This window comes from Siniperca chuatsi, linkage group LG1, assembly GCF_020085105.1.
Source record: "Siniperca chuatsi isolate FFG_IHB_CAS linkage group LG1, ASM2008510v1, whole genome shotgun sequence".
NCBI classification, from domain to species: Eukaryota; Metazoa; Chordata; class Actinopteri; order Centrarchiformes; family Sinipercidae; genus Siniperca; species Siniperca chuatsi.
In genome coordinates, this window is record NC_058042.1 from 12,974,247 (window position 1) to 13,001,283 (window position 27,037).

General features: G+C 39.1%; 1 protein-coding gene across 1 annotated transcript in view; it reads right to left on the reverse strand.

The window, feature by feature from the left end:
- Positions 1-1,302: 1,302 nt before the first annotated feature.
- The window catches only part of rasa3 (RAS p21 protein activator 3), a 47,082-nt gene continuing 21,347 nt past the window's right edge, over positions 1,303-27,037 (reverse strand). The window contains exons 5-24 of the mRNA XM_044195527.1: positions 24,997-25,073; positions 19,474-19,554; positions 19,267-19,339; positions 16,420-16,493; positions 16,216-16,320; positions 14,777-14,933; positions 14,521-14,669; positions 13,876-13,990; positions 13,631-13,705; positions 13,422-13,545; positions 12,409-12,515; positions 11,904-11,981; positions 11,675-11,752; positions 11,335-11,408; positions 7,992-8,098; positions 6,560-6,642; positions 6,247-6,455; positions 6,053-6,156; positions 5,739-5,922; positions 1,303-5,243 (exon numbers count right to left, since the gene is read on the reverse strand). Coding sequence (XP_044051462.1) covers positions 5,168-5,243; positions 5,739-5,922; positions 6,053-6,156; positions 6,247-6,455; positions 6,560-6,642; positions 7,992-8,098; positions 11,335-11,408; positions 11,675-11,752; positions 11,904-11,981; positions 12,409-12,515; positions 13,422-13,545; positions 13,631-13,705; positions 13,876-13,990; positions 14,521-14,669; positions 14,777-14,933; positions 16,216-16,320; positions 16,420-16,493; positions 19,267-19,339; positions 19,474-19,554; positions 24,997-25,073 — 2,130 coding nt within the window. The 3' untranslated portion in view covers positions 1,303-5,167. The remainder of the gene's footprint in view (positions 5,244-5,738; positions 5,923-6,052; positions 6,157-6,246; positions 6,456-6,559; positions 6,643-7,991; positions 8,099-11,334; positions 11,409-11,674; positions 11,753-11,903; positions 11,982-12,408; positions 12,516-13,421; positions 13,546-13,630; positions 13,706-13,875; positions 13,991-14,520; positions 14,670-14,776; positions 14,934-16,215; positions 16,321-16,419; positions 16,494-19,266; positions 19,340-19,473; positions 19,555-24,996; positions 25,074-27,037) is intronic.

A 27,037-nucleotide genomic window follows, 5' to 3' on the forward strand; every position in this document is an offset into this window, starting at 1 on the left:
TCATTCCCTTTCATTTTCCTCATTCATCAACTCTTCAAAGTACTCCCATCACACTCCTGGCACCTGTCAATATATTTCCATCCTTATCTTTAATCACCCTAACCTGCTGCACATCCTTCCCATCTCTAGCTCTTTGTCTGGCCAACCTGTACAAATCCACCTCTCCCTCTTTAGTGTCCAACCTAGCATACAAGTCCTCATATGCTCTTTGTTTGCCACCTCTACCTTCACCTTACGCTGCATCTCCCTGTACTCCTGTCTACTCTCTTCAGTCCTCTCAGTGTCCCACTTCTTCTTAGCTAACCTCTTTCTCTGTATACACTCCTGCACTTCCTCACTTGGTACTTAAGGAATTTTTTTTTAATGCATGACATTGAGTATTTCTGCACTGTGGTATTGCTACTTTTACTTAAATACTTCTTCCACCATACACACACACACACACACGCACACACAATAAGATAAAAGAAGCTGCTGTACAGGCTGCATGTTGATTCTCAGTGGGTTCAGCACTACTATTAGCCTATGTACAGTGAATCACCTCATTCCTTAATATTAAAACTATTGTTTTTGGCACAAAATCCTGGCTTCAAGTTATGATTTGCTTAAATAGCGTTTGAATCCCATATGCCATTAGGGATTCTGCTACTAATATACTAAAAATTAATTCATTAGGGTACAATTATTCATCAACATTTCTCCATATCTGCTGTTCCACTGAAAGACTGGGTCAATTGAGATCTTTTTCCTTCACCAATCACGCATATGCATGACTTACAGTAAATCCAAGAAAGACTAGGATGAGGGTTTAAATAGACACTTGCAAACAGTTGTTGGGAATTTGATTCAACAAGACATCCAGTCTTTGGGGCAAAAATCAGATGATTCACTGTACATGACAGTAAACAAATGAAAAAGCCAGGGAAGTCAGGGAAATAGCATCATTTAGAAGGCATGTGTCTGAAACTGACTGTAGACCTTTTTTAACAGCAGATGTTTGACTTTTCATGAAAGTAAAAGCACAAGTGGAAGTAATAACACTAATTACAGCTCTGTTCCATTTGTCCCAATAAGCCATACCAGGAATGTGCACATTAATTTGTGTTATTAATTACACCTGTGCTTTTCCTACTGTCATAATGTACAGACATTCAATGGACACATAAAGAAGGCATAATCAATCATCAACATCAACACATCTTCCTGAGTCCATCATCCAAAATGTCTTTACTAAATGAAAGAGTCTGTACAGTGAAGTTTATAGGCAGACTGAACTGTTTAACAAATGACACAGACACCACATTTGCATTAATATTGGTTTCATTTAGTTATTCAGGGAAAAAAAAACACATCACATTTTCGCCATTCATTCAACTGTTTTATGTACACATATAACAGGCTTATTTTAATACTTTTTTAAAATATTTGTACAAAATACACGGTTCTCCCTTTAAAATGTGTTTGTCTGAAGAGGCATTTTACTGCAAAAGGTCAGCAGATGTGCGTTGTTAATTTGTGATAATTTGATGGGGTTGTTAATATTATTGCATGCTGAAACATCATTATTGCATAAGTCATTCCTTTGTGGGTGGAGGGATTGCCATTACTGTAACTGCCATTACCCCACCAACTCAGCCGATGCTTCTGGGAAGGTTTTGCTGAAAATGATAATAAATATGATTACCAAGTTGGGGATGAGAGACAGAGCTGTTTGGTGGTTTATACTTCAGTCCGAGTCTCCTCGGTCTTGGCAAAAAAACTGCTGAGTTTCATAAACCTGAGGAGAGTTAGTAACTGGTGGAAACAAACACTCACCAAAGTTCAGAGGTTAAAGCAACGCTGCTCTCTTACTGTTTCATCAACATTATTACTGTGTTGCACATATAAAAGTCTTGGGGAGAATATATTGGCAAAGGTTCCTTGAAATGGAACAGTGGTTCTATACAAGAGGAAAGAGGAGATACACTAGATCAGAGTAGAGTAACAGTGTTTCCACAGTCCTACTACAGTCTTTAGTATAATTACAGGCAGTGATTTTCTCTTTTTTAACAAGTGGGACTCTGCCTTTCCTGACCTGTAACACTGGGTTAATTCAATTGGCATTACAACCCGTCATGTCAGCCACTCGTGCACATACTGACACTGCACACACTCACAAACATGCACATACGCACACACACACCTCAGTCATTCAACTCATATACACAGTGAGATTTCTGTATGACAAGACAAAGATAGAAAACGGAGTCAAATTGTTGAGAAAAATTCCATAGATCAACATATCTGACAAAGAAAAAGATGTAATCGGAATAATTGCTTGTCTGTTTTTAAAACAGTACAGGTTTTGAGATATATAAAAAAAAAACATCCAAACAATGATTTTTTTTTTGTTTTGTTTGTTTTTCAAAAAGAGAATTTTATAAAAGTGATGACTGGCACTGTTTGGGATCCTGTAATCACGGGAACACCCATGAGGCTACATAACCAGGTACTTCGTTTTGGAAAATACAAAAATTTGTCGTGGTTTGTAGCCACCCGGTCACACAGAAGTGACTGTGGAGGCTACCGTCGCTGTGACTACAACTATACTTCACATGCACTGGTTTGGCAAGAGTGAGTGATGATGAATACGAATGCTACTGAGAAGGGTTGCCTTTGGGAAGCATAGAACAACACAACTGGTTAAACAAAAATAAATCCTGTACCTTCAACAGATTCTGGGGTACTGACCGGTAAGATTCACAGCAGGCAGTTTCTCAGAGGAATGCATATAAATAAGTTTTAAACTACAGAGGGGCAGCTTTTCCAAAATAAGAGCTAAACTTAAAAACAGAAGAACAACATCATTAGGCAGCCATCAGGGCAACACAACCAGTAACACACTATCCATTTCACAATCATAACTTCAGACAAGACTGGTTAAAATGTTAGTATATCGATTACTTAGAAGTTAAGTTCTGCTTTGTAAAGGGAGAGTTGAGAGTTTGGCTTTAAATACTTTTTCTACTCACACAGAGAAACAAGCACACCTTTATTATGTCTGCATGCATTTTGAGGGTATGTTGAATGGTGATCTTAGCGTAGCTGAGCTCAATTACTGGACGTCGGGAACAAGTATCAGCACCTCTTGAAGGAAACAAAATTCACTGTTTTCCATACATATGAACCTGCAACAGTTACATTATGGTTAAAGCTACTTATATGGAATTACTAATATTTATCCACCATGGATGTGTGTACATGTCAAACAAGGCTGGACTACCAACTGGGCAAAACAGGTAACTGCCCAAGGCTCTAGGTTCAACATGCAGCAATTGGTTTGTGGTAATTTGATTAATTATAAATGTGTTTATTAATTCTGCACCCTATATACACTCAGTGGCCCATGTAATACAATACAACTTTTCTGCCATAAAGTCAGCTTTTATGATGCCTATAATGTTCAGTGTTTTTGACCCTGTCAAAGACGTGTTAATCAAATTATATGTTTTGCATTGATGTCATAGTTAGTGATGGTGTTGTACTGGACTGCATTATATTCAGAGGTATTTCTAATTTTCTGACCCACTCATTAATGTAAAAAAAAAAGAAAGAAAAGACACACCTCTCAATATAATGTAGTCCAGTACAACATCACCTAACTATGACCTCAATTATAAAGATCTAACTGAATTTACACATTTCTGATAATGTCACCAAAAATAGAACATTATTACCTTTGTAAAGGCTGAATTTACGGCAGAACTGTTGTACTGAATTGCATTAGAATGTACAGGTGTACCTAATAAAGTGGCCAGTGAGTGTATATTGTAAGGACATTATTATTTCAGTTTATAGCACAAATTCACAATTCACAGTACATTTCTTTCCCAGAACCCCTAGTGGGTTAATCTGGCCCTGACATCAACAGAAACTGGTTTTGAAGTTGGAGATAATGTAATTTCTTTGTTCAGAGATGGAGATCAAGATGGAGTTCAACTTATCAGCCTCCAGTACATTCTGTCTTACTTAAAAGAGAAGCTGAAACTTGACATCCATAAACTCAGCCACGCTGTTCAACATGTCTTTCAAACAGCATACAAAGATTTAAAAAAGGCATCCATGGGTTTGTCTGACTCAGTGTAAGAAAGAGAAACTATCCTTTAACTCGGGTACTGGTTACACAGGGACACGATATCCTACCACAACAGAACAAGGCTTTAAATTAAATGTGAACACTTGAACCTATACTAACCTATTTGTTAGCACATTGATGATAAGGATTAAAAATGAGGGATAAAATTGTCCGTGGAGTGACTTTTGATAGCTAACATCAAGCTGCTTTTGGCTGTGCTTGGGCCCGACAACCCCTTCTTGTGTGCCCTCGACCTTCACAGCCTTCCTGAGGAGGATGGGGACATAAAAAAACAAAAAAAAACAAAAAACAGGTACATGGGGTCAACACCACCCCAAAAGGGAAAAATTACAGTCCTTCCTTCCTTCTAGAGTGAAATACAATGGAACATTTCAACAACCATTAAAATAACCAAATACAAATCAAACAGATAAAATAAGCTTTTTGAAAGTGTGCTGCAAGGCTTGTTCATCCATAGATTTGGAGGCCATTAAAGTGCGTGTTGGTCACTGTCAAAACTGTCCAGTGAAAACGTTTGTTCTCTCATCAAATCACAGAAAGGAGAGCCATAAAGATGTATGGTATGATTATCTCTTCATTTGTATCCCTCCTTTCCTCCACAACTGTTCCTTTTCTTTTCTTGCCAATCTGAGGTCTGTTCTCCAAATTTGGAGTGATGCACCTTGAGACACTGCAAAAAAAAAAGAGTCCATCTACACGGCTCATTAAGTCGGGTATTGACTCTTAAAACTCTTATTTTCCTTAAAACTGAACAAATGAGCCAGTCAGGTGAAACTTTTTTCCAAATCAGCATCACCTGCTTCTAGAAATGTCTTTAAAAAGGTGAAATATTCCTTTTGAAGAACATCTTCAAGCATGGATACATTGCATAAGTGAAATTATGTCACCTTAATGACTATTTTATCTTGTTTTCAGGAAAAATAAAGATTTAAAACTCAATACTAGATAAAAGAGTGTTGTTAAGATGGATTTCTTTGCAGTAACGAAAAATATGCTGGTTCTGGGCATCATAGACAGTACACAGGGTCATGGCTAGATAGAGTAGGTGGAGCTCTCTGACTGCTGGCGGATGTAGCACTGAAAACTCTTGTCTCCAATCGGATGCTCCCTGAGGAAACACAGAGAAAGCTGATGTTTATTTGTTGGCAGGAGGTTACAGAGAGGCCTTTGGAGAAAAAACAATTAACATAAATAAGAAAAGTTTCTGTCAAGATAATTAGGTGATGAGCAGAGCTGGAGGCCAAAATATCCACAGAGGTCTGAACCAAATGTTAATGTGACTGTGCAGAAGGGAAAATCCAGGAAACAGCTCACAGTAGTGGTTAAAGTTAGGATGTTGGGCGTTATTTGAAATGTTAAAAGTGCTACATTTAATCTCTAACATGCTTTGTACATGTTAAATTAATAACAGGCAAATGTGGAATGTACGACTGCACCACCTGCTGGCCCGAAAAAAAGAAGTTGCTCAGTATTGAACTAGATTTTGAAACCTACCATTTTCCCCGCAATTCTCAGCCTCTATTTCATTATATATGCAATAACTGTAATTTTATAACAAAACATAATCTGAGCTACAAGCATAAATAAACAACAAACCACATACTGGCTGCCTATCCTTGTCTTCTTGAACTTGTCACGTTTGTACTTGGTATGCTGCTGCTCCAAGGTCTGCACAGCTGAAACAATCAGTTTCAGGGTTTTGTAGGTCTCCTGGGGGTCATCGATGACAAAGCTGGAGTACTCCTCCTGTTCGGGCCCGTCGTACACAGACTTACTGCCACAGGCCTCTGCAGGGGAAGATAGGCGGCAGAGTGAGAGACAGAACAAAAAGGGACAATGTGAAAATAAACATGGAAAATATGCAATCCTACAAATGCATGCTCACAAACACTTAAAACACTCTTGTCAGTGTCTGACCTTGCATCTTGATCAGTTTGGTCATGTATGTGCTAAACAGGGAATAAATCCTCTCAGTCTCTCTGTCTCCATCTACGTCCAGCTGGATGTTTGCTGGGAGACCGCTGAAAGCAGATGCACACAGGAGAATAAGGGAGTGGAAACAAAGGAAAGGAACCTGATGCTGGATAGATTTTTACGTTTTTTTTACGTACCCAGTGCAGGGCGTACACCCAGAGGCTGTGTCTGCTGAGAGCTTGCAGCAGAGCCAGTGACCGTTGAGGTAGGCTGAAGGATGGTAGGTGCTCAGGCGTTTGCGGTTGCACTGGCTGACTTTGGTCAGGATGTCGATCCAGTCGCGCGCTTCGACACAGTTGTTGGCCTGGATGTAGAGTGCCCGCTCTGGCTGAATAACCTGGAACATCTAGAGGTGGAAAAAAGGGAATAATCTAAATACTTGTAGGAGTGATTTCGATCAAAAGCTCAGAGTTTAGAGATTTCCTAGGGGTTGCTGTGTGGGGTCCTTACATTTTTCATCTTGAAAGACTCCTCCTCTAGTCTCTCTACAGCCAAGATGTTCTCTATGGGGATGCTGCACAGAGCGCCCTCACCTGGAGGTAAAAGGAAACACATCAGACATGAGAAATGAAGTAAAGGATGGAGTAATGTGTAAAATACATTTATTCCATGTTAGTCTGCCTTTAGAGTCTATAGCTGTATCCCAATTCCATACTACATACTAACTGTATACAGCAGGGGTTTTCAAAGCCTGACGCTGTGGTCCCCCTCAGACAAAATTGAGATAACTGCCCCCCCCCCCCCGTCATCCCCAGAATTGATGGGATATTCTGAATGTAATTTTTTTTCCCCCAGTCCTTTTATTATTCTTTGGCTTACTTCTATTTGGGGGATAATCGTGGTCCAAGTTTTGGAATTACAGAGCCCATAATTTGGGGGCTTTGGGGGATTTAAACAGAAAGTATAATGTTGCCATGGATTCAGTGAGTTAGCTGTGGGCTACAACTTGAGCCCCGTATTTTTTTTTTGTCTAAATTTGTTTACATTTTGGTAAATTGGTATAATTAAAAGTATGCCGAATTAGTTATTAGCAGTTCCTGTTTGCAATGTACCCATGGATGTACAGAAAACTATCACTGGATTACTTCTGAGCAAGTTCTGAAGTTATAAGGAGTGACTTTTTTCTGATGATCATGAAGTGGATTTATGGATGTTTATTCATGATGATTTAGAGATGATGATTGATGATATCCTGAAAAGTGTAAGTCACACTGAATCTAAAAATATGTAGATCATGTCTGTGTGGCCAGATTTGACTCAAGTATTATGACTCTAAGAAAGAGTACAATTTTGACGCACTGACCATGTTGGTGAGCGGGACAAATTATAATAACTTCCATTTGTTTTTAGAACACTGGCATGCACCTGTCCCTTTCACCTCATGCAGTATCTTTGTCTCATTTATCCCCCTTCAACTCTAGGGAGGCAAGCGTTACAACCTCTGGCATACAGTTGTAGGATTATGATGATGATGATGAAATATTTTAACTATTCCACAGAACACTGATACCCTCTCCTAAACAGCCTGCATATGTCCTCTGACTCAAAAACAAGCTCTGTGAGAATTCAAAGATAAACTTTGAATTCTCACTTCTTACTCTCCTTTTAGGTCATAAAACGACCCCTGCCAGGACAGGAGAGATGATGCCAACAAAAGCTAAGTGACAATGGTCCAATTTATGACTCTCATTAATCCCCCCCTCGGGATGATATCTGGACTTCAGCAATAAAGGGAACAAGGAAAGCACATTGTGTTCAGCCTAAATGTACATTCAGCACATTGTGTCCCTCCTGCTTATTCTTACACAAGCACACACGATGACATAATCAGACAAGGAAACAACGCAACTGTAAGAGGATCCTGAGAAACCTTTGACCTCACCTTTTGTTTTGTGGTAGGTAAACTCGTGGTTGGTGAGGCGAAACCATCTCTTCTTGAAGTTCTTCATTCCAAACCGGTTTCTCCCTTGTGCTCTCTTAATCATAAATCTGAGGACAAATGGGTGAGAGAAATTCCACTGAAAATCTTTACAGATGAGCTCACGTTTCACAGAAATGTTTAAATATATCACAATATTTTTTTATTTCTCTAGCACTGCGCGTCCCTTATATATGTCTGCAGTGCAAAAATAGTGCAGTGCCCAAATGTATAAATGCATTACTTTACATAAAACTATCGGTAACCACCATTTCATTCTTGTTAAAGGAATTCTGTGCAGTCATTCGTCTACATTTATCATTCCATGTACCATTCTTCAGTACAGCACTCTTAGATTTAACAGTCTATGAGTCAAAAAGGGGATGGGTCAGCAGATCAAAGGTGTTTTTGCATATTTTACCCCATGATCTATAAATTGTGTATAAATCAGTATTGACTTTTTGTCAAATCATAAAACAAGATTTTAGACTAATTTCCTACAAAACAGCCATTGGTTTCCATTTCTTTCAATATATTATGAAAATCAACTTGCAGACACATGAAACGTGAGATAACTAATCCATCACACTGAATAATTCACGCCATGTTTATTTTTACATCAAGGTTATATCATCATGTCATGTGGTAACCCTGTCGTGGACAGGGAGTATTTTGTAAATGCTTCTTGTTGCTTTTTAATGCAAGAAATTAGAGCTGAAGCAAATTCAATCGATTAATCGCTAAGTTGTTCAACAGAAAGATAATCAGCAACTATTTTGATAATTATTTTGATAGCAATTATTTAGGTCATTTTTTAAGCAAAAGCTTTTTTAAGCTTCTCCAATGTGAGGATTTGCTGCTTTTCTGTGTTTTAAAACAGACTGTACACTGAATTTCTTTGGTTTTTCGACTGTTGGTCGTACAAAACAATACTTTTGAAGATGTCACACTGGAATCTGGGAAACTCAGATGGGCTTGTGTCACTATTAGCATTTTATAGATTGAATGATTAATTGAGAAAATAACCAGCAGATTAATTGATAATGGAGATGATTGTTAGTTGCAGCCCTACAAGACATTCACATTAAACTTTTAGTAAGGATTTTCATAATTGCTTACTTTTTAAATTCTGGGTTTGATTGAACATCCAAAAGCTCATGAGTGCAGTGCTTCCCAGCTCGCAACTTATTTACCCATAAATAATGAAATACATGCAGAAGTGCACTATGATGGATTGGCAATTTCAAGGAAGTTTCCAATCTCTGTAAATTCATTTTCACACTGTAATAAAATAAATGGAAACAGCCTGTAACTTGAAATCAATCCAAAAAAATATGGCATGCTTTGGAAAATGTTTGACAGTGATGTGAGGTATTTGTTATTAATGGGCTAAAACATGTAAAACCACCAGTATGGTCCTTTCAGGGAGAGTAAACACCAGGTTGTCTTTGTTTTAGAGTTTGAGGGCTATAGGATACATGGAATATGAAGCACCAGGGTTATAAACACCAAAGTTACTACTCGCCCACAGGAAGACTTGAACTCTTTTCACACTACTGAGCCAAGAATGTGCTGGTTTCACATCTGCCATAACGCCTGAAGCTGTGCTGGAAACGCTAATGTGTATGGTGGTGATATGTTCACAGTCTGGACAAAGGGTATAAAGGGTCAGGGTGCGGGCAGATATGAGATCCCAGAAATGTTTGTACAGTAACCAACCCCTGCTGTCACTGTCACACCAAGCACGTCTGTCATAGCGAGGAACGAGGAGGGCTATCAGTACGAGTGACGCCTCCTACATGTAGGTAAGCGGACTTAAAAGGTTAACACTTTACTTTATACCATTACAGTCACTGTACGTTACAGTCTACTGCCATGTAATGCAGAAAGACTAAAATCCATCACACCGTGTCAGACAGTGTAACAGTCGCTTGATAGGTTGCTTATATAGTAGTATAAGTAAAGTGCAGCAGCATCTACAGTAGCGCATGATGTTGGTGGGAGAGAAAATGGCTGGCTTGGTTTGGGGGGGTTAAAGTGCACACACAGTGGGTCACAAGGGCAATTCCTTTATATAGAGAAGCTCTTACCTGCCCTTCGTGCCTTTTGACCCCTTCCCATCAACCCTCTTTATAGTGAGTTTTACACTCCTACGCACGGTAGCAGAAACAAAAGAGGGTGGGGATGTTGATGAGCAAGGCGCTGGCACAACTACTGTCAACTGGAAACTCTCCTCCCCTTTGGAGCCTCATTAGAAATATCATCAACAGCCCATGTGTTGTTAGAAAGCGCTCAGTTTAAGGAATAGTTTGACAATTTTGGAAATACACTTATTCGCTTTCTGGCAGAGAGTTGGATGAGAAGACTGATACCACTTTCGTGTCTGTATGATAAATATGAAGCTACAGCCAGCAGCCACTTAGCTTAGCATCAAAACTGGAAACAGCTAGTGTGGCTCTGTCCAACAGTAACAAAATCCGGCTGCCAGCACCTCTAAGGCTCACTAATTAACATCATTTGTTCAATTCATACAGAAACCAAAGTGTATAAGTGAAAATTTGCTGTTTTACAGGAGGTAATGTGGCGGACTATTTTTTTTTTTTGCCTCTGAGCAGTTGCCAGGCAACCAGCAGAGACTGCAGGAAGTTACTGGTTTCAGGCCAGCCATGCAATAGTCCGGCATAAAGTCCCTCGAATGCAGAATAACTGCCGTTATACTTCAGTTTTAGGAAGTATACAATACATTACTGAGCTTAGTGCTGGTAGACGGATTATGTTACCCTTCTACAGAGCCAGCTAGCTATTGCTCATTGTTTCCAGTTATGCTAACCAGCTGCTCACCGTAGCATCATATTTACTTTTGAGTGAGTGGTATCTGTCTTCTTATCTACTCAACTATCCGCCAGAAAGTGAATATTTACCAAAATGTTGAAGTATTACGTTATATAAGTTATTTCTCTGAGTCTGGACAGTTCAACGTTAATACTCCACCCAACTGTCTTGTCTGAAGCTAGAAACAAGTGCCAAGACAACCTTAATAAGGTGGTAAAAAGACAAACATTGAAGCTGCTTAATTAGCAATGAAAAGGTGACTGACGTTATGGCAACAGCCACAGTACACAAGACAGTTTTCCTACGATTACAAAATCTCAAATTACCATTCCATAAAATCTCTTAATTAATCTAATATCACATATGTAGGACTTCTTAGCTGTGGTATTGGGAGAGCTGTTTTTCGGCATACACTTTTTTGATTTTGGGGGTTTCTTTCCATGAATATTAGTTTAACCATAAGTTGGCTCCCTACCCCTCTTTGAGCATGATTGGTGTTTCAATACTCTTCTGATCCCATTTGCCAGAGGTGGAGATCAGGTCCAGAAACTGTGGAGGGAAGTAAAGGATGTCATATATCAACATACTTACTTTTGTTCACTCAAACCACGCTTTGACATCCCTCTATCCACTCCACTTTTTCAGTCTTTTTCAAATGTCTCCCCTCTTGTTCAAAAAACACATTTCATTACCAATTTATCTGAGTTTATCTTCATCTGACGCACAAAACAAAAACAATATTTGATCACGTGTCCACAAACTGGCAGAGATGTATTAACAAGCAAGTGTAACAAGCAAAGAAGCCAAACACTCACATTCTTCACAGCGTCCGCATATTTCTGCTCATTGAAGTAGTCATAAAATGCAGCCATGTAAGACTCTTTGAAATTGGCCTGGAAAGGAATAAAAGTATGGATAGACATAGAGAGAGAAAGATAAACAAGTTGTGTCAGAAATTTTACTTTTTAGACTGAAATACAAATTAAGTCTAGTTTAGTCACAGGAATGAAAATAGAAAAACACACTTTAATTAGACAAACTCACAGATTTTGACTTGGCGAGACTTCCCAGGGTCTGGATTGTCTTGGAGATGAGGGTGAGGGTTCGAGAGGTGGCGGGATCCTAGGGAGACAAAGAAACATGAAATCAAATAAATCAAATAATCAAATCAGCTATCGAACTTGACCACATCTTAAAAGCACTGAATTAGTAATATATATTAGTATTAGAAATACAATCTTAACCTGGGCCTGGTTGGGCCATATTAACAAAAAAAATGTACTATTTCCAAAGTCAAAAATGAACTTTCTACTTCAGCTTTTATGCCAATCGGCACGAGAAGTCCTTGATGTAAAAAAAATGGAAACATGAAACATTTCAGGACAACTAATCATGTGATTATAATCGAAAGCTACTGTTTACAAGGTCTAGAATGAACTTTTAACCTAAATATTTTGACATTTTTAGCAGCACATATTTTCAGAGGAGATATGTGCATATGTATATATGTTGGTTGCATGTGTGCGTTTGCTTTAAAAATCTGACTCACTGGATGGTGTGGCCGTAGATGGAACAAGTTGGGGGAGAGGATGGCTGGAGCGAAGAAACGCAGGAAAATGAAACTGCTCACTGCTGTGTATCGGACATCTTGGTCAACTACAGAGCAGAAAAAAAACCCAACAAAAACAACAGGGATTTATCACACACTATACTTGCTTAAATTACATTGAAGACATTACGTATCCAGCCAGACTGGAAGACGAAAAGCAGATTTGTCCAATATGCTGTCTGAATAATATAGAAAATTTGTTCCATTTTGTTTTCTATTGTCCTTTTAACAGGGAACAGCGCAACACTTTGTTTAGTAAGATGAAAATAGATATTGATAATGTAAATATGGATGATGACAAAGACTGTTCACAAGTTGGCTGGTCACATATGAAACTTTAGCCTGTTACTTGAAGAAAGCCTGGGAAATGAGGAAAAAAAGCACCATATCAGGATAAACTGTAGGCTTGTAGCGGTTATTTTTGGTGTACAGTTGGAATTTTCCCATTTGAAAGCATATGGAAGTACTTTTCAATTCAATTTTATTTATATAGCGCCAATTCATAACAGAAGTTATCTCATTGCACTTTTCCTATAGCAGGTCTAGACTGTACTCTTTATAATAATACTTATAACTGATGTTTTTGTTCTTTTGTCTTTGTATGTTGGATGGGCCCGATGTTTGGCACGACACAGAACACAACACTATACATTTTTTTATCATGTATAACAGCTTATTCCTCTTGTGACTGCAGTGCCCCGTGACGGCCAATAGGAGGCGGCACAGTATATGACACTGGGTGTACATACGCTATACTCCACATATAACAATAATGAGTGTGTGGGAGGCTTAAGTGTTTTCAGGTTTGACACAAATAGCAGAGCACAAAAAGAAGAAGGTGTCCTTGGACATCTTGTATATCCTGTTCTTTATTGTCTATTTCATGTTCCCTATTAGCAGCTTGCTTGCTTTCTTCCATCTCTTGTAAGTCATTCAGGAGTTGAATGAGTTACCTTGGAAACGGGTGGCAGCAGACTCTCTCAAAGAGAAGAAGATATCACACATGACAGTGGGACAGCGAACGCCAGAGGTGGTGATGACGTTGAAGATACGGTCAACATAATGACGAAGGTTTTCCTGAGCAGGGGGGAGGCAGGGCAGATATGTCAGACAACACAGTGACCACAAACAAACAAACATACACACAAACACATCTTCTTACCCTGTTCGTGTCCAGGTTCTCCGACTCTTTGAGCTTGACCGGGTCGATTTCACAGGGTTTGTGTTCTGCGCAGATCTGTGACGATTTTTAAAAGTATTGAAATATCCATTCATAACTGATTTAGCAACAGAGAAAAATGCGTCATGAATTAAATCAAGAAAAAAAAGAGTCTGACATCTGGCCAAACAAAGAGATGAATACTCTGGATAACGGAAAATGAACATGGAAGTATCGCAGTGCCATACCTCATCTATGATGGGTTTGAGTGTGACTTGCAGATAGTGCATCCCTGCCAGCTTCATGGTCTCATCAATGCACTTGGAAGTCAGTGAGTTTCCCCGGAAAATGGTGTTAGGATCCCTGCACAGAGAGGCAGGATGTGTTTTTTGAGTACAAATCAAAGCTTTAAGATTTTTAAGAGTAATTTAATATCCAAAATAAATTGAATTACTGAGGCTGCCTGTCAAATCAAAATGCTAAGCTAGTTACCTGATGACCTAATTTCCTTGTTAATTAATAATCTCTAAAAAACTAACTTTGGTGATTCAAGACTACATCTGGACCTGATTTAGTAGTGAAATTCATTCCAAAATTTATGTTTAAGATAATGTACTCATATTATTGCTAACAAAGCTAATAAAGCTACAGTATATATATCTGCCAAAGACACAACAAAGTAATTTTCTAAATATGGAAATCCTCCAACATCTGATGCGTCTTCCTCTGCTGTGATAAATACACTTCATAGGATGTCCACAAAATGGGAGATGAATTTATACAACAGCTGGACTCTAAGGTACAACTGTAAAACTGAATTGTGACAAGTATTAGTTGCCGATCTGTGGTTTCTGGTGTTATTAAAAAGGGAAAAGATGCGACGAGACACTCACTGTGTGCGGTTGACTTCAGCATGAGCGATGGCGCTGATGAAAGGCACAATCTTGCCGTAGTGAAGAAACAGGCGCACAAGAGGAATGGCGGCTTCTTGTTTCTCTCGACACACCTCCCCCAGAATATGAGCTGTGGACGCCGACACAGGCTGAACAGAGAGGAGTAAACATGCAGCATTCAAACAGCGAAGTGTCAAGCAGTTAACAGTACGAGATGCTGAGCAGATCAGAGACACATTCATATACGCATACATACCCCTACATTAGCAGAGTGCAGCAGTAGATCTCTGAGGGGAGTGTAGTGTTCGGAGGGGAAGACGTGGTCCTCAGTGTAAACGATGTTCAGACGCAGAGAGCCGAGCTCTTCTACCTTCACTGACTTCCCTCCGTTTTCCCTGGGCTGGAGAAAGTACCTGAAGAAGAAAAAAAGTGTAAAAGTTTTGAAAAACATCTGTTTAAAGCTGCACTGATCAATATTTTACATTAACAATGATAAAAATTACTACGATGTGAAAGGTGTTGCTAGTAGGGACAAACCCATAGAGAAATATCACACGGCTCTGCAGTTTCCGTCAGCTCTACAGAGCTTTTCAGCGTCTTTTAGCTTATTGTTTTGGTTCACTCTCACTGCTGTCATCAACCTCATTTCCAGCAGCTGTTTTCAGTGAAAAAGCTCTAAAAACTGACTATACACTACCTGCTCAGCACCAAACAGCAGACAAGACACAGTTAGAGACTAGCTTGTGAACACAGTGGAGCATTTAGCAGCTTAAGTGCCAGATGTTTCCGTTTGGAGTTGGTGGAGATCAAAAACAGAGCTACAAACAGAATGAATATTGGACTTACATACCTTGGGTGGCCACAAATATGACTCCAAATGAAAGTCAGTGTTGCTCTGTGTCTACTTGATGTGTAAATAAGCAACTTTTTTTGCTAACACATTCGCTTTATCAACTTTGGTCATAATATATCATAGGTCATAATATATCTATTTTGTGTTTACAGCTTGCTGCGGTGCCCCCAACAGGGCCAAAAAAAAAAAAAATCAATTAATGAAGGTTTAACTGTCTCATCAAAATCGAAATAGATAATTGTGTTACTGAATGTATTCTCATTAAATGTAGGAGAATGATTGTTACACTACATTTTTTATTCTCTTTGTTCAGATTTCCATTCACGGAGATTAAATGTTTAGTTCTTCAAAAGAAACATGTAGTCCGAGGCAAAATACATAAACAGGCTCTGCTGTGTTCAGTGATGCTGGAAAAGAGCATTCATGCTTAGCGAAATCTACCCTGGTTAAATAAATACTTTGGAGAAGGTCTGTTGTCAGTGTTGATACTTGTTGCTATGGCGCTGCTGTTGCTACGGCAACACATACTCAGAATCTCATCGGACAATGATAATGGTGTTTTCAGCTTTATTTGATAGTTAAAGTACAGAGAGACAGGAAAGACAAGGGAGAGAGAGGGGATGACATGCAGCAAAGGGCTTGGGTTGGACTTGAACCTGGGCCGCTGCAGTATGGACTTGATATGTGGTGTGCGCTCTACCAGGTGAGCTACCGGGTGTCCTCCGGACAATGATAATGAAGTCAAACCCAGCCCCAGCAGCGGTACAGCACAGTACTTGTTCAGTGGAAAAACCATAAAACAGACGCAAAATGATGTGATGTATGAGTGATGTTCCTCTCACCATGCATCGTGGACGCCACCCTGACCCAAGACCCGGAGAGGAACACGCACACCTCCCAGAAACTCGTCCCCGAACTTCAGGTTGCTAGCGTTCCAAAGATCCACCCTGAACACAAACCACAAGGTACAGTTCAATCATGGGAGAAGCTTTAAACGTTCAGCACTGATACTGTCACACTGTCTTCTAAGACAACTACTGTCTCACCTCAGTGCCAGCTTGTCAACATCCTCTTCTTCAACATCAAAGTGCCGCTTTGTGTAGCTTAATGGCCGCGTCACCTAGAAATGGAAACAGAGTAAACATTTAGCATTGACCATGTAGGCGTCAGTATTTCTTCCTGGTAAGTTGCATGTGTCATCCCGAAAAACGGGCTGATGGAAGCAGAGACAGAACATTCAGACTTGAGCTGAAACAATTAATTGATTAATCGATCTACAGAATATTCAATCTGTATTTTGATCTATGATGGTAATTTTAATATCTTTGTTTTTTTTACTGTTGGCTGAATAAAACAAGCAATTTATTGAGAAAAATAATGAATCATTAAAATAACTAAGTTGCAGCCCTAATTGAGACATCAGATACTTTACTATTACAATGCAAAGCATATGATATCCTTTTGTAGTGTAACCCAATTTGGTTATATTGCACATTATTAAACTCTAAGCTCACTATCTGGCAGATCTGGATCCAGATGGGAGCTATCAGAGATCAGAATGTGCCAGGGTCGATTTAAGTTTGGAGCAATTAGAAAGTAAAATTTGAAACAAGAAAAAAGGACAATCATGTGACATGATAGATGGTCTGTGTTTGCATGTGGAAGTGGACCTCTGTGCGTGACTCAGAGGGGGGCTGCAGGCAGAAAGCACCACAGGGTCCTGCTTATGTGGTGGTGGGGAATAAATGAGACGGTCTTGTCAGATAGAAATCAATGGGCCAGATTGTTTGGTGGTTTGTCCGAATCAATCATGCTCTTGTCCTGCTGTCTTCTAGTGCTGCAGTGGCCAGAGGGAGGAGCAACACAAAAATGTCAGAGCAGTGCTGCTGGCGTGCGAGGGTTAACGGGGCCATTGTGAAAGGGAGTTTGTGTGTGTATGTGTATGAAAAATATCTATAAATATAAACTCATGAATATAAATAAATGTAGACTTTAAGTGAAAAAAGAACACTGCTAATTTTCACATGAATCTCAACAGTTACAAAAGTTAATAGTATGAAAGGGAGTTTGTGAGTGTGTGTGTGTGCACAAAAATATCTATAAATATGAACTAATGAAATAAATATGAACTGTGACGACTTTTTAAAATGACAATAAAATAAGACAAATAAAATATACAACAAACAATTACACAGTGTTTCCAGTTGCTTCTGATCATTTCTGCATAAATCTCAACAGTTTTCAATGAACATATGCCAACAAGTTAAGTATGAACTTGGTGAAAAGCTGATTTTTACCATTAGCTAGCGCTATCATGCTAGACACCTAGATTGTTGATGTTAATCACACAGCACATGCTAATGTTTGTTTATTAGCAAGAATGTTGTGTGTAGTAGCTCAAAGTTACTATGACTACTTTATAGATAAAACCAATGAAAACCAAAATGTTAATATGTAGGAAACTGCAATAAATTCTGTTTTTTAGCTAGCTAGTTGCTGAACATTTTAGTGATCAGTGGCTAACTCCACCGTGCTGCTAACTGGGTTTGTGTCTGTTAAGCTTATAACTTCTAAACTGCAGCCTAAGATGATGATTACATAACAGCTTGTCCAGGTAAAAAGTAAATTTTGGAGTAGCAAATAGCCCTGAGGAGCAAAGAAGGACACCAGAGGGAGGGACAGCAAACAGAAGAAAATGTAGAACAAGGAGAGAAATCATCAGTAGGATTTGATAGAGAAACGTTTTTTTTTATAGTTAAACTTTATACATTTTTATTGTCAGTTCAGATTTGTGAAAATCTTGGATTTGACCAAATGTTTTGGTATCCAAATTTAAAACATGCCCAAATATCTTATTTAATAACTCCATTCAGGAATGAATACATTCATTTTGTGTATCAAAACAAAGTAAGACTAAACTGTCTACTTTTTTCAAGAAAATCTATGCTTTATTTCATGCCTTTTATATCTTATAATTCAAAGCAGAAATGGGCTGTTAGTATTAGAAAGCTTCTTAAAAAACAATTAAAACATGGTAGGACTATATCTAGAGTATATTTAGGGTGTATTAGTCACTTTGGTACTTGGTCTGTTGTGTGATAATTAAAGGCCCTGTACATCCACACAGGTGTTTCTATGTATTCGGGTTAATTAGACCTCTGCTGAGGTTGAAGTTGGGTGGAGCTGTGTTGGAATTACATCAGGTCACTAAACTTCACGAACCAATAAGAATGATAAAGGTGTAACTTCACACACCCAAACTGGTGCAACAAAAACAATAGGATAGTCAGAGAGATGTGAATCAAGCCCAGTCTGAGCACACCCACACACTCACCTGTGTGGGTGGACCATGGGTGTATAAGATACTTACACAAAATAAATCAACAACTTTAAAATGTACAAACAACTTCTCTGTGATCAGAAATATGGCCAAAAACATGTGGACACCACTGTCCAATTAAGGAAAATCTTTATGCTATAACATACAATGATATTTTAGAAATAGTGTGCTTCCAACTTTGTTGCAACAGTTTGGGGAAGGCACTTTGTTGTTTCAACATGACAATGTCCCTGTGCACAAAGCCATAATGTCCTTAAATAAATGTTTTTCCCAGTTTGGTGTGGAGGAACTTGACTGGCCTGCACAGACATCCATCCCACCAAACACCGAAGTGTAAAGGCTGTTATAGCAGCATATAAATACCCATGGCTTTGGAATAAATCAACAATTAGATATGGTTGTAGTGTCCACATACTTTTGGCCATGTGTTGTATTTATGAACCTTCACTATCTCTATCACTATCTCTGGCTTTGACTGATACCCAACATTAAAACACATCTTTATAATGACAAACAAGTTAATGTTAAACTAATAACACACAGAAATATTCACCTCAAAATAGAAAACCTCCTCGAACTGTGGATTGTTGGTTTTCCTCTTCACCTTGGTCTTCTTGGCTTCTGACCTGTGAGAAGCAGACAGGCAGAAGGAGATTATCCAAAGTTAAACATGTGATAAACAAAGTTGTGTATGGCAGCTGGTATGGTGAAATATACACCATACCAGCATATACATATCCAATCGTGTAAGAGATCTGACCTTGACGGTCCTAGTAAAGAGACAGCAGCGTAGGGATCACATTGGCCGTTGACGATTGGAAGACCTTGGCACTCCAACACTCTGTAGAAACACACACAAATCGTTAATGAATATGCACACTACTGTACTAACATAGACTTGCACACGCACGCACCTGTAACACATTAACGTAATGCAAATTTTAATGCACCATTAGCACTGTGTGATCTCATCCAGTGCTCTACTCTGACTGTCTCGCCTTATCGCCCAAATGTCAGGGATCATGAAAAAACTATTTCAAAACCTAATATAGACAAAAGCTTTTCACAAGATGCTTTAACAGAATCTTTATTATGCTAAGGTGTATTTAATATCATACACTTAGTATGCTAAGTTAAGAGGAGCTAGCTTAGCTCTTTTAAAGTGAAGGGGGAAAATGGCAGCACAAAAAAAAAAGGAACAGGATAAAAAGATCTCCAAATGCTAAATGCCAGGGGCCACACAAAACAATCTGAGTATACTCTCAGAGGACTCTTTAAGCTCTGTTAAGCTCTATATTATCACTTAATCAAATGACTAATGTGAAAGGGTCACCAGCACTACCAAGACCACTGAGAATTGACACCCAATCCCGCACTTCTGCAAAGCTTTTAGCTTCATCAGCCCACACAGAGACAGTATGAGTCTCACAGCTCTCATCATCCCTCCCATACAGTATAAAACAATGGGAAACTATTTCTAGTATACAAGAGGATAAGTTGAGTCTATGCTACCTGCCCAGCATGAGACAGCGGATAAGAAATTTGAGCATCTAGCAGCTCAAGAGACAGATTTTTCTCTGCCGTTGGTGGAGACCAAAGAGCTAAAATGCCAGTATTTGGACCTACATTATCAGGTGACCAGAAACACAACTCCATTGGGATGATCATTTTGCAGCCGTGATTCTATGAGTTTGTTTTGGAGGCTTTCTGCCCCCTATGGTAAAAAATGGCTTAATGCAACTTTAACTTCACTTCAAAATTTCTAGTTTGAAGTTTGAGCTCTGTGATTATGGAAAGTTCTCAGCAACACAGAGCAGGGAACTAAAAAAACTTCCATCTGAGTGGTTGAGGTATGACGCTGCTTGCTGCTATCCAATAGTTTTTCACAGCAGACATTTTGACTTGTCATAGCAGGAAAAGCACAGGTGTAACTAATAACATTAATGATGGCTCTGTTCTATTAAGTGTCTCAGTAAGCAAAGCATACATAATACCAAGGCTCTGAAACTTGGAATGCAGCCATGATTAATGTTATTAATTACACCCGTGCTTTCCCTGCTGGGACATGTCAAAATATCTCCTGTGAAAAAAGGTCAGTGTAGCTTTACCAGGTGCAAACACATCTTTAACAAGTTCAGGTCATCTGTGGAAATGAACTCCCTGTTTTTCAGATTTGGAAAAAAAATCTCTTGTTCGTGAGAACTGTGAAAATATTTATAAAAAATAAACTTAGTTTTGACCTAAGTAATCAACACATGAACATACACTTAATTGTAATGATCTGAAAGGGAGGGATGTTGATTATTCTTATTGACCAAAGACTACATCTAAAGAGAGCATCATATCAAGCACTCCAGTCAACCGACCCCTTTTCACAGACATAAAACATCTGGTCCATTCATACTGCAGCTCACTCCTACGCTGGGAGTCCTTGTTAGTACATTTTGGACCAAGTTAAGAGCTCTCTGAGAGTTTTCTCAGCATGTGACAATGGCCCCTGGTGTCAATGTTAGGTATGTCTGTATGTAAGAAGGGCAGAAACAGAGAGAAGGGCAAATGAAAAGAGATGGGGGGAAGTAATTCCATTTGAGCTGCATACTGCAATATTTAGAAGTAGACAATAAATAATTGTAAACGTTATGTACACAATTATGCAAGGTAATTCTAAGAGTCCGCTGTTTTATACACTGTAAACATACAAGCAGACAGATATGTGCATTTTGTTTCACCAGTTTATACCTTTAACACAGATTTCCTACTTTTATATTTACATTGAATGCTAATTCTTACCCGTTGCTATATTATACTAATGCTTTTAATTTGGCATACATGCCTTCAAATTGTGTATGCAGTACAAAGCATTCATACAGAAAACATAAAGTTCTAGTATTATCAAATGCTGGTTGTGTGCACTAAAAGAATATGTTATACTCTCCACAGTACGGTGGTAAAACCTTGAGTGTTCAAGGGAGGAATACGCTTAATTGGGAATTACATAATTAGAATTTATAGCCTTCATTCAACAAAGTCCACACACCTGATTACTATTCAAAAAACAGTCAAACAAGCTTATGGATCATTTGGTTTTCCATCATACTGATTTAAAAAACCTTTATCATAGTGGCTATATGATTAAAAACAAGACCACTGTGTACTGACTGCACACTGGTCTTCCTCAGGGTTAAACCATCACACACATACAGACAAAGTTAATAAATCTTGGAAAGAAAACCTCTCATCTTTTAACAAAATATGTCAACCTTGTTTGGGGAGTAGAAGCTTAGAACTGTTTTAATCACTGAATGTAAAATTGAAAAGAGATAAAAGTAGAGAATTAGAGTACTATCTATCCATCCATCTCTCACTCTCTCTTCCTGTGCCACGGCTGTCCGGTGACATCATGCTGTAAGGGGATTAGCACCCAAACAGGACAGGACACCCAGCGGGACGTATCACTTCCTGTGTGTCACGGTGATGCACCACTACTCACACCGCATGATGAATTACACAAAAAATTGCAGCACTGCCCACAACTGAACTGACACACATGCAACATGTTCTACCATCCTGCTGACACACACACACACACACACACACACACACACACAGGTTCCTAATAAGGAATAAGGAGTGGGCTAGGTTAAGCATCACTAATGCCTGAGGCTTCCTGTCCAATAAGCTTGTTTATATAACCCCTGCTTGGCCTACTATCCAGCTCTTTCTCTCTCTCATCATTGCTGTGAGCTCTGACATGCCAGACAGTGGCGGTGAAGCAGACTTATTTGTTTTAGTCGACATTACTCATATTAGGTTAATGTGCCTCTTTTCTGCGCCCACGTATCCTGTCAAAAACAATTTCACTCAAATAAGAGGGAAAGGAATTACATCATAGTGCCAAAACGCCACGCACAAAAAAAGCGAGATGAAATATTAAATTAAATCAGAACAGGGACTTGAGTAGCTTCCAAAAACAAACAATGTGTTTGGTTATAAGATGCTTCCTGTCCTCAGATGTCATTCATGGTATTGCACAGCCTACTACATTTCTGTATGTCAGCATTTTCTAGTGGTGGAAGAAGTATTTAGATATTTAAGTAAAAGTGACAATACCACACTATAAAAATACTCACCTGTTTATAGGTGTTGCAGAACTGAATATGTGAAAAAAGTCACAGTCACAGCTCAGAAGGAGCTGTGTGAAATCTGATAAATTGCCTCAAGTGATGTCACTTGGGTCAGTGTTGGTTGGGACTGAAGACTACAAGTTTGAAAATGAAACTAATCTCGGGGTGTGGAGTTAGAAAGAAGTGAGTTTACCAGACCTCTGTAGCCTGCTCCACATCTCTGCTGGAGGCTACATTAGCCGTTACTAGTATTAACGCACCGAATCTGCGGACGAACTGTCAATGGTCAAATTGCATTGTGGGTAATGTGGGCACCAGGGTTTGACAAGGAAGAAGAATGTGTAGAATAAAAAAATACAATTTCTCTGGTTCTGCTGCATCGATTTTGATACTTTTTATTTTAAACTGTCCATGGTGAGTCCGACAATGTTATAGGAGTGCAATGCTAAATCAGTGGAGTCCTCTTTTAAGTAAAAAATATTACTTAAGTAAAAGTACAAAAGTATTTGGTAGGAAAGTGTACTTAAAGTATTCAAAGTAAAAGCACTTGTTACGCAAAAACTGGCCACCAAGAGTGATATATTATTATATATTATATTATTTGGTTATAAGTAGTAACTGTAGTTACTAGTTACTAGTCAGTAAAAAGTACAATATTTTCCTATCATTTTAAAGTAGCATCAAACAGAAATAGGTGGTTTAATTTTTGCTGGTGCACTTCATATGAGTTCACCTGCAAAGAAACGTGCTATAATAAATAAAATTTCCTTGCCTTGCCTAAAGAAGATTTCTCATACTATCCCTTTAAGTGCGAAGATCATGATTTCTTTCAATTGGTTAGTTTGATCTGTAGAGCTGAATGAACGTAGCTCTCTCTCCGTCTCCCTGGTGCACGTGTCTTTCTAGAGAAATCTGACTAGATGACCTCCTGCTCTAAGCTCCTTACCCACAATGTGCTCTGGGAACGGAGCCACGCTGGCTCATCGTCAGACGTTACTGCTGCATGTTAAAGAAGAAGAGCTGGAGAGCAAACAAGCACACACACATACACACACAGAATAATCCATCCATAAGCATATCATCGATCCCCTGCAAGCACAGCAGTTCACACATCACATGCGTGTACAATAACATTTTACACACACAGCAACACAAACAGAAACAATGTAGTAAGGACAGATTTATGACTTCATGACTTCCACATACACAACGTATTGATTCACACATTCATAAACTGATTTATTCCAAACAAAAAGCTCTAACCTCCAACCATCTTAACTGACAAAAAACTGTTGCCGGGCAACAAGCCATGCACCTTGGAACTAGGATGAAGCGTTTGCGTGGGTAAATATATTCATTATATTGTGCCCTCAAAAATTCCAGTTGCGTGACTCAACAGCTGTAAGTGATGACGCAAAATGATGATGATAAGTAAAGTGTCCGAAGTGATTTTGGACACAGCCCGAAATTTACTCCCAAGCAGCAAAATGTATGAAAAACAGGTAGACACACACCACATGAGTGCACAGCTTGATGGAAATTTTACAGTCCACATCCAGGTAACCACAGGTAGCTTCAGGCCAACCTCAGTGTTGATTTAAATTTGTGATGCTGCACAGCGGTGATCTGAGCTAAATGCTAATGTCAGGGTGCTAACATGCTCAGAATGACAATGCTAACATGCCTGATGTTTTGCAGTATAATGTTTACCATGTTCACCATCTTAGTTTAGGTGTTAGCATGCTAAAATTAGCTAAGTAGCACTAAATACAAAAGTGCAGCTGCAGCTGATGGGAATGTCATTAGTTTTTGCAGGTATTTGGTCATAAGCAAGGTGAAATTTTGACATGATGGTGGCGTAAGAGGAAAAGTCAGGGAATCACCAAAGTAAAAAAATCCCTAGAGCCTCACTGCCAGTGTGGCTAAAAATGTTCAAGACAGCATCTGACAAGGTGTGACAGTAAGTCGTGACTTGGATTTTTAATGTTTTATAAAGATGTGAAATCCTTATTTAAAAAAAATGCGTATTTTTCTCTTAACAGCAAAGAATCAATCTCAGTCAAATAAAAACATGGTGTAGTAATTGTTGTGTATGAATAACAATTTATGTAGAATAAAATCAATACAAAACGACTGTTTGTGTGTGTGTGCAGTCTTACCGTGTGGCTAATTTATGGTTGATGACTCCACTGTCTGTGATGACTTCACTCAGACGTAGCTCCAGGTGCACTTTTCCCTGCAGAACACAAACACACAAATAGACACCTTTTATGCACAGGCTTTTTTCCAATGAGAGGACAGAATTTAAATGTTCAAAGTTCTGCAAAGTACTTATGAACACCTTAGCGTCTGGATAACATTAGTGTCCACCACACAGCCAGGTGCCCAGTGACAGGTAGGATTGTCACTAACCAGTGAAAACCCTGCATTTCCAATTTGATTGTGCGTATGTGAAATTGCGTGGACTTGTGACGCAAGACAAATTTCTGTTGAATCTGATAACAATGTGCAACTTCAACTTCAAACCTGTTTTAGGCTTGGTGACAAACCATCTCTCACAATGAATAATCCAGCGGGTCTCAACTCACAAAAGCATGTAATCCTTCATGTCTGAAAACCAAATGGGTTTTTCATTGGACAATGTAGAATCCACCTGCTTCGCTCTTAGATCTTATTGCCAGCTTATGAACTCTCCCAGTACTGCCAAAAATCAAAATCTGAACTTATAGTGATATACATATCATATCCTGCATCTTATGCACTGTCTATACCGTATAAGGCTGGAAATGATTGAAACATAAAAGGCCTGGTCCATAGACGATAAGCATGAGCCAAAAATACACTGATAAAAACAAATAATTCTTCTTTGATAAATTCCTGTACAAAACAAAAATACATAAACGTGAAAAAAGTGGCATTCCTCCACCAACAGAGACACTGAATGAGAATAGCTGCGAGCCTGAACGCCATGCTGAAGTTATTTTCCCTCTGAAGTGATTGGATTAATGACATAATGACATCGTAGTGCTGCAGCTGTCTAGAAAAGCTCCATTAATTAACAGCATCAGTATGCAAACTCACAGACGTTGCTCTTTCTGGCTGATTCAAGCAGAGGGAACAAACACACGCACTTACACATGTGTGCACAGGCCAAACAATGTGTCCTCTATTGAAAAGAGAAGAGAGACACTCTATCTTCCTACTTCATTTGATCCATCTCCCTCGCGTTCTCTCTTCTCTCTCATTCTCTCACACATCCTTCCTCTCCCCGGCTCCTCGGATGAATGTGTCTCTGTTTCAGATCCCTGCTCCAGGGCTACACACACCCATCTGTCTGCAGATGTTACTGTTCACTGTGTATCTGACTGGCAGTGTGTGTGTGTGTGTGTGTGTGTGTGTGTGTGTGTGTGTGTGTGTGTGCGTGCGCGTGCGGTAGTATTTGCTGGGTGTGTGCGTTCCTGTCTGTGCGTGCATGCGTGTGCATAACCATGTGTGTGGGTGAATGAGACTGCTGAATAGTGAATAGTAGAAAATGTTGCACATGTATTAAATAAGCATGTTGGGCAAGTGAGGAAAAATGCAACAGCTACAAACCCGATTACTAAAAATCCCAGATGAATCAATGGCAGTAAAAATAAAGCTAGTTTTCTCTGTCTTACCCCAAGACAGGTCAAGGTCAATGGTCTTGGGTCAAATATTCACATGTGTGCACAATAATGTTCACTTTTTAGCTTGTTTATTACTTGCTGAGAATACCAAGAGAGGTGCTCACTGCATGGCAGACAGAAAAAGCTACTAGATTCACTTTTAAATGCATCCATGAATTGTGCAGACTTTCCTCCACTTGTTGCACTGTCACAAACAGCAGCACACTGGACGGTTTTTTACAGTGATTAATACACTCCTGTCTCTCAGTATTCCCCAAAACAATGGGAATGATTTTCTTTGATCTGCTTTTACCTCCATCATACAAGAAGCATGAACATACTTCTGTAACATTCAGTGATATCCTGTTATTATTCTCAACAGCAAATCAAAACCACAACCTGCGACTGAGCACATATTTTACCATATATCACAGCTAGCGGTGAGAATGAGGAATCGAAATATAGTGATTTGATAAAAGCTGTGTGTTCACTCTTTGACCAGCTGACAAATCAATCGCTCACAAATTGAGCTGTGATGGAGGTGAACGAATGG